General features: G+C 31.4%; 1 protein-coding gene across 1 annotated transcript in view; it reads right to left on the bottom strand.

Annotated features, from left to right (window-relative positions):
- Positions 1 to 2,217: 2,217 nt before the first annotated feature.
- Positions 2,218 to 9,325, bottom strand: part of LOC106760667 (beta-amylase-like) — a 9,675-nt gene continuing 2,567 nt past the window's right edge. The window contains exons 6-7 of the mRNA XM_022781593.1: positions 9,005 to 9,021; positions 2,218 to 2,429 (exon numbers count right to left, since the gene is read on the bottom strand). Of these exons, the coding sequence (XP_022637314.1) occupies positions 2,341 to 2,429; positions 9,005 to 9,021 (106 nt within the window). The 3' untranslated portion in view covers positions 2,218 to 2,340. The remainder of the gene's footprint in view (positions 2,430 to 9,004; positions 9,022 to 9,325) is intronic.

Below are 9,325 nucleotides of genomic sequence, written 5' to 3'. Positions count from 1 at the left end.
TTCTTTGTAATTCTCATTGCTTGATATCATCAAAATATTATTTCCATATCTTTTTTTATCTTATGTATTCATGATATCCATACATATTTTTTAATTTTCTGTTTTTAATTGTAAAAGAATTTAATATTATAAAATATAAACTCAGATAAAAAATGAATTCTAAAATATAACACAAATAAAATTTATTGCGAGTAAATTTGAATAATTGTGGAGCGCAAGATATCCCTAATCGAAGCACAAAGCAATCTTGGCTTCCTTCCTCTCTCCACACGTATAGCTCCAACCCTTTTACATCTCAATCAAAGAATCATTCAGAATAATGGGTGAATTTAATTTTAAATTCATTTCTTAAATAATTTTAAAAATCATATAGGTAAGTTCTGATATGTACGAATTCATCAATTTAAAGTCATTTAACAAATAATTAGAAATTATGTCTTCGTTGCATGCTTTTTTTTAATTGAACTTGCACATAAAACAAGCCATGATTTATATATATATATTTTTTTAATATTTCAATAGATCCCTATTTTTGTACAGAATTTCAAATAGGTCCCTTTCTTTTTCGACGTCTCAATTGAGTCTTTATTTTTGTAAAATTGAATCAAATAGGACCTTTCCGTCAAATTGAGATGACGAAATTAGGAAGGGTAGACTGACAGTGTAGTTTTTTATTACGTGACATTAAAAACGTGACTGAATTGTATTTTTTTATTCTTGAATTGAAAAATAAAATATACAAAAATAGAGACCTATTGAAACATTAAACCTATAAGTTAAAGTCAGAGATTTATTTATTTTTTTTAACTTCACGAAACTGTATGAAAGTCGTGCTTTTTATAGTTGATGAGTTGAAATAAATTTCTTTTGACTATTTTACATTACTTGGTCAATAATTTCTTAGGATTTGGGAGTTAGTTTTATAGTTCCACACAATAAACGTATTGTGTTACCCAATATTAATATTTATAAATATATTTTATGAGTATTTTAATTTAGATATTGAAGAGAATTATAACAGGGGTTGATATCTTAAATTAATTTTTATAATTACTAATTTTCCTTTGAAACAGGTTTAGTAGATTTTAGAATAACTAATTATCAGATCAACTTATATCTTTAGAACTGTCAGAATAAAAAAAGGTTTATATACTATGAATAAACTAAAATTTATGGTTTAAATAAATTTGAGACAATTATCGTAACAATTGAAAGATTTTCCTTAATTATGTTAATTCATTTGGATAATTTGAATTTATAGTTAATTATAGTACGTAGCGTCTCATTTAATAGAGTAATTTATTAAACAAAATATCATATGTTTTGATATTATAAAGCAGATAGTTAACAAAACATATAATTTTACTGTTAAGTTATTTAAAGTAATAATTATATCAATAAAATATATTTATAGGACCTCCTAAACACAAAATATCTCACAAGATATATATGTCTGCATTTATATACATATTTATACGTTGTCACTCTGCCGTATCCTCTGACTTCATCAATGGCGGGTTAATATCTACAACATCCTTTGTTTGCACCAAATGGTGATCATTTCTAAAGAGATTGTAACATACATAAACAGACAACACAAAAACAAAGGTAAGTTAGTATACAAAGAAAATAACATATCAAAAGTTAATATAACAAAGCATAAATCAATATTCACAAAAACTCATCACACACTTGATCATATCACAATTCAACCCTTCTACTAAATGATTCTGATCCAATGCTGATATAGACTTCGTTGAAGGTTTACACCCATAGTAGTATTTATACTCTGTAGTAGAGTCATAAACAAGGGTAACTCAACCTACTTCCCTATGGGGTTAATCTCCCATTCACGACCTAAAGGGTCAGGGTAAAGACCTTCTACCATTCTCTCAGCCAACTCATTCATTTAACATGAGTTGAATGGTTGGTAAAATATTAGGATACATTCTCTCCAAAGTCTCATTATCAAGCATTCACCACAACTTTCTTGAACATAGAATTTCTCCTTGATATTCTTCTCACAACACCCATCTTTTATTTCCATAATATACTCATACCATTTCAAAAGCATTAACAATAATCAAATCATATGCACTGTAAACCAAATCACACAATAATACAATTTTCTTCCAACAACTCGACACACACACTAGGCATGGAAAACAACTTGGAGACTCTCATCAACGACTCAGGAAAGGTCCAAAACCTCAAAAATGACCTAAAAAATGTCCAAAACTGATGTCTATAACACCAAATTTGAGGTTCCTACAACTTCGATATTGCTAGACAACTCGTATCACCATATGATCTACTAGACACTTACCATCAGACAACTCCTTACCAAACGACCTCCCAAACCCTTACCACTAGACGATCTACTAGACGCTTACCACTAAACAACTCCTTATCAGACGACCTACTAGACTCTTACCACCAAACGACTCCTCACTAAACAACTCCACACCAAACGAATCCTTACCAAAAGACTCCTTACCAGACGATTCCTTACCAAATGAATACCACCAAATATTTATTACAAAGAAAGGCCAACTAAGTCTTAAATGGCCCTAAGACAGTCTCCAAAACTACAGACTTTCCTCAACACCATGATCTTAGACTTTTACCCAAGGTTGTCAAACTCGAGAGTTTACGTAAACTCGTGAGAGTCTAGTAAACTTGACTCCTAAACTCGTAACAGTTTACTTTGCATGAAAAAAAATATAAATAACATCCTAATTCAAATAAGGTAACAAAAATATTTAAATTCAAATACATACGTTCATAGAAATATTGTTCATAGAAATATAATGTACAACATCAATTGAAATGTCAAAGTCTCTATGCCTAATCCTCTAATCCTCTAATAATGGCATCATCATCTCCATAATCATCTTCATCTAACTCTTCTTCTGATGAATGTTATGCATCCTCAGTGTCTCCAAATGTTATGTTATCAAGATCAAGAGCATCTAGAGCAACATCTGTTGTTGCTCCATCTAAGTGAACAATTTCACCATCATTTTCACCTTCAACTTGATCAATCTCAACAACATCATCTGCCTCTTCAGTTGTTTATTCATCATCTGATTTAATGTCATAAAATGGAAGAGCTACAGGTTTTTGAATTTGCCTACTTTTCAACTTGGAGTTATACATCACATAAACTAAATCATTCATCTTTTTTTATGCAAACGGTTCCTTCTCTTTGTATGAACCTAAAATGAAATATAATACTTCTAGTGAAGATATAAACATAATAAAGAAATTTGTAAATTAAAAATATTTAAATTACCATTTTAAATGAGCTCCAATTACGCTCACATCCAGAAGAACTACAAGTCAAGCTTAGAATTCGAATAACAAATCTCTTCAACTCCGGAGTTCCATCACCAAACATGTCCCACCATTCCCCTAGATTTAACTCTTTTCTACACTCCTTTGCATCTTCCATTCCAAAAAGTCCTCTAGCATAATGAAATTCAACAATTTGTAAATTAATTTTTCTTCTTTCAGTCATATCTGGTATCAATCTTCTCATGCAAATATACAATCCTTCTTTCACCTCTCCATCATTATCACATCTAAAGTTAGGTTCATAGTGGAAATGGGGGTTCAGAAAATAGGTAGTTGCGTGAAAAGGCCTATGAAGTTGATTATCCCATCGAGCATTAATTATTCTCCAAACCTCTTCATAACTACATCAATTATATATGTTATATCAGAAATAATTTCACACATAGGTAATTAAACATTAAATGAGTAAAAGTTTGAAAATTTACCTCTTTTTGATATTGTTAAAGTTAGATCTAATCTTTTCTTTTGCACAATCCATCTCTTCATAAGTGAAACCCATTGTGGGTTTTACATCTGAGTTCACTAATCTTAAGACCACCATAAGAGGGGCAACAACTTTCAGGCATGTGGAGACATCCTTCCAAAACCGGCTATCTAATACCACATATTCTACTTTTTTATGCTCTTGTGAAGTTCCAAACTTGCTTATCTTCCACTCTTTAGAGCTAAACATGGTCAACAATGATGTTTTCAATTCATAAAGACAAACAAGAGTTAAATAAGCCGTGGCAAATCTAGTCATACCCGGTCTTATCAAGTCTCTACCTTTAGTGAAATTTTTTAATAAGGAAATCAACATTGATCTTCCATAAATGTAAGTTGTAATCTTTCTTCCCTTCTTAATTGTCAATTCATGGACATTTAAATTTTTTTCAAAATCTTCAAATTTCGAATCAATGCAATGTGTTGCGCATGGAGTCCAATACAATCTTTCCCTCTTTTGCATCAACAACTCTCCAATTGCCTTGAAATTTGCAGCATTATCAGTAACAACTTGAATAACATTTTCTTCTTTGACAAACTCAACAACATCATCTAACATTTTGAAAACTTTATCAACTGTTTTTGATATATCTGAAGTGTCAAGTGAATACAGAAAAACTGTCCTTTAAGACTATTCACCAAGAAGTTGCAAATAGAACGTTTTTTTTTTTCTATTTATCCAACCATCAGACATAATTGTACATCCAGTTCTCTTCCACTCCTCCTTATAATCCTCAAGGATTTTATCTGTTTTATTCACAGCTTGATTCAACAACTTTTCTCTAATGTCATGATAAGATGGTGGTTTGTATCCAACTCCATACTTACTCAACAACATCATCATACGACATTTTCTTCTCCAACAAACTCAACAACATCATCTAACATTTTGAAAACTTTATCAGTTGTTTTTTATATGTCTGAAGTGTTAAGTGAATAAAGAAAAATCGTCCCTTTAAGACTTTTCACCAAGAATTTGCAAATAAAATGTTTTTTTCTATTTGTCCAACTATCATACATAATTGTACATCCAGTTTTCTTCCACTCCTCCTTATAATCCTCAAGGATTTCATCTGTTTTATTCACAACTTGTTTCAACAACTTTTCTCTAATGTCATGATAAAATGGTGGTTTGTATCCAACTCCATACTTACCAATCATTTCACACATCTTTGCAAATGCTAGATTTCTAATTACATTAAAAGGAATGACACTGGTGTAAAGGAATTCAACCACTTGACCATCAACTTCTTCTTTATATCCTTTTTTCATCATTTGATTTATAATTGCTTGGACTCCCCCCTTGTTAGTAGTAGCAAACTTTTTGTTTTCCTTTAAAACCGAATACCTTGTGTCCTCCTTCAAGACTCTCACTTTTTTCCTCGTCTTCACCGATATTTATCTTTCTTTTCTTTGATGATGCATTCTTGGCTTCTACAACTATTTTTATCATCAAATTTTTTATTTCATCCGAAACAGAAGCATAAGGTTCAGAATCCTCCCTTGTTCCAGCAAGATGGTGTTTAAATCTAAATGTACCTCCACTCACAATCTTTGAGCAATAGCTACATTTCACTTTTCTTCCATTACTGTTAATGTCAAACCCATGTTTCCATCCAATATCAGATCGATTTCCTGGAACATTTTCACTTATACTCACAGTGGATGAAGATGTAATTACATTAATTTCCGTTGAATTTGATGCAATTCCAGACATAATGCTCTAAACTTTTTCACTAAAAAAAATCAATGACAAAAGACTCATTTAATATTAAATATTTTCTTTTAAATACTACAATAATATTAAAAAAAACACTGCCTATAGATTATAAAATCAAAACTTTATTTATATAATAAAAATACATTATAATAAAGCACACAAAACATTATTTATATGATAAAAATACATTATAATAAAAGCGTGATAGTCACAATTTTTATTATATAATCAAGATATCTTTTATATAATATTAATAAAAAGTATATTATAATAAAAGTAGACTAAGACATTCCGTCACCTCTCATCTCTTTAATAAAAATTTTCATTATAAAAATCAAGACATTCTTTATATAATATTAATAAAAGTACACAAAGACATCACGTCACCTCTCATCTTTTTAATTAAATTAATGTCATATTTTTTATATAATAAGTCATATTTATATAATAAGTAGTCACAGGAAATAGTCACATCACCCTTTAATGAAATTTATTTTATCACAAGTCATAGGCTTTATACTAAAAACATTCAAAAAAGAAATCAAGTCTAGAAACACAGCTCCAAAGGCTTTTGAAACGAAAATGTTTTTACTTACCACCACCACACAATAACTACCGCAACAGGCACGTCGAAGATCACAACGTCGAATAAGGCGCGACCACGAGTAAGGCAGACGACGAATAAGGCACGACCACGAGCAAGGCGAACGACGACCACGAATGAGGCAAACGACGAGCGAATGAAGTGTGAGACTACAAGCCAACAAAGCATGAGCACGAAATGTGACGGTGACTGCGACAATGAGTGCGAACCAGGCCATCACAGGGCGACGAAGAGACCACAAACGGCGACCACGAACGCAGACAATGGTAGAGTGAAGCACGAAGAGGAACCTAATCAGGTTATTAAATACTAATCTCAACGAAATCTTCTTTGTTCATTTTTACCTCTTTTAAACTCGCCAAATCGCGGTAAAATCGCGATTTTATATGATTTTACCAAGTTCGCTAACGAGTTCAACGAGTTTACTCGGAAACTGAATTTATTACCAAGTTAACTCAACAAGCAAGACTAAAAACACAAACTCGTCCGAGTCAACGAGTTAACTCGAGAGTTTGATAACCGTGCTTTTACCTATCAAAACCCTCATTTTATACCAAAAACTCACTCTTATTCTAGTTTATTCCAAACCCACGTTCTGTCAAAATACATCAATAAACAACTTTTCATATCAGTAAACTATCTACACACCAGCATGCATAAGTTTTCAATTCAGCACACCACCCTTTGTAAGCACCTAACATACCAAATTCCACGATCCAATTAAAGTTCACAAATCAATCATCACATCATCATACAAACATCAAATGTCACATCCATACCAAATCCAAACTAAAGAAACTAGCTTTCCTTACCTAGTTGACCCTCTAACAACTCCAAAAACTCTAAAATTTCTTCTACGACTTCAAGATCTCTATTTGTTCCTACAATTCATGACAATTTGATTAGAGTATACCTTCAACACCATTGATCAATAGAGTCTTAGAAAAGATTCAGACCCTAACAGAGTGAAGGAAACTCCTACATGCAAACCCACTTTTATTCTAATTTATTCCAAACCCATGTTCTATCAAAATACATCAACAAACAACTTTTCATATCAGAAAACCAACTAAACACCAACATGCATAAGTTTTCAATTCAATGCACCACCCTTTGCAAGCACCCAACATATACCAAATTTCACGATTCAATTAAAGTTCATAAATCAACCTTCACATCATAATACAAACATCAAATGTCACATCCATACCAAATCCAAACCAAATAAACTAGCTTCCCTTACCTGGTTGATGCCCCGGAATCTCCAAGAACTTTAAAATTTTTTTACGGCTTCAAGATCTCTATTTGTTCCTACAATTCATGACAATTTAATTAGAGTATACTCTCAATACCATTAACAAACATAATCTTAGAAAAGACTTAGACCCCAAAAGAGTGAAGGAAACTCCTACATGCAAACCTACTCTTATTCTAATTTATTCCAAACCCACGTTCTATCAAAATACATCAAAAAACAACTTTTCATATTAGCAAACCAACTACAAACTAGCATGCATAAGTTGTCAATTCAACACACCACCCTTTGCAAGCACCCAACATACCAAATTTCACGATTCAATTAAAGTTCAATAATCAACCATCACATCATCATGCAAACATCAAATGTCACAAGCATACCAAATCCAAACCAAATAAACTAGCTTCCCTTACCTGATTGATGCTTTGACAGTTCCAAGAAATCTAACATTTCTTCTACGGCTCTGAGATCTCTATTTGTTCCTATAATTCATGATAAGTTGATCAGAGTATACCCTTAATACCACTGATCAATAAAGAGTCCTAGAAAAGACTTAGACCCCAAAAGAGTTAAGGAAACTCCTACATGCATAGACACCAAAATTTAAGGAAAAATGGTAGCAATCAACTTACTCTATAACTTAAATCAATCGGCTAGAAATGGAGATCTCACCTCAAGGAGATCTCGCCTCAAGGAACTCTGAGGCAGTCTCTAATCTTCCAATAGATGAATAAGGAGTTAGAATTTTTAGAAAGAAAACAAATTAAATTATAAAGAATGGAGTTTTAAAGAGATTAAATTTCTTAAATAATAAAACTCTATATTATAAAATTCTATTTATACCGTTGATATTTTTGAAATAAAATAATTGAGTATCATTATTTAAAACATTCTATTACATCTCATATTAATTTACAGGGTTTTACATTATATTTTGTAATATTGTTTAAAGATAGTTATTATAAAAGTTAGAAAATTTATTATACACGTTGTAAACAGTATAAACAATTATGTGTGTTGACAATTTATCACTTTCTCTTACAAAATAATTTAATACACGATAAAAATATTTTTAAAGTGAGAAAGAATATTTATGTTATAAATTTCTATCTTACATCGTTATTGTTTTAATTAAATGACACGACTATTTTAGTTTGAAAAAAAAATATATAATAGATGCTGATTTCTTACGATATTTTGAATTCTTTTGTGTTTATTTTAAGGTATTTTGGAAACAAAAAATTACATACTAACGTGAAGGTGTAGTTAGAGAAAATGTATTTGTTAGCAGATTAGCAGTAGCCCCAGATCCTTGTAATGCTTTCCAGCCCAGCCCAACTCGTTGAGACGAATTTCGATTAGTCAGTCTTTAGCATCCCAGTCCAGCCCAACGGTAGACAAACAACATGCACGTGTGAGTGAGGCTCGGTTCTATATGATAATTGACCCTTTCCGAAATCTCTAACTTTCAAGGCTAAGTTAGTGTAACTATGAAACAATTAGGACATTATTAAACATCAACTACATTTTGACATGTGTAATTATTGTTTATTATAATAGAAGTTTACTTCTCCCACAAGACCCCTTTTTTCTAAACACAAAATAAACAAGGTTAGAAGAAAAAAAGTCAATTTTTCATATCTTGATGCTCCTTTTCATCCTTTCCATTTTTTTGTTATTCCCCAATTCTATCATTCTTTTACATTCCCTTTCTAGTTTACTTTTATTCTGAGTGTGCGTAAAACAGTAGCAAGTATAGAATGAAGAAAAACAGCAAGCACAGTTTGGGTTACATTTGTTTCCTTTAACCATGGATAAGGCTCCAATGGTTCGGTTGCTTCCAGAAGAAACTCTAATGGAATCCTTGGCTTTGATCGCTCCATAGGTTCTGTGAAATGATAGT

Source organism: Vigna radiata, chromosome 5 (assembly GCF_000741045.1).
Source record: "Vigna radiata var. radiata cultivar VC1973A chromosome 5, Vradiata_ver6, whole genome shotgun sequence".
Taxonomy (NCBI): domain Eukaryota; kingdom Viridiplantae; phylum Streptophyta; class Magnoliopsida; order Fabales; family Fabaceae; genus Vigna; species Vigna radiata.
This window is presented reverse-complemented; position numbering and strand designations above follow the sequence as displayed.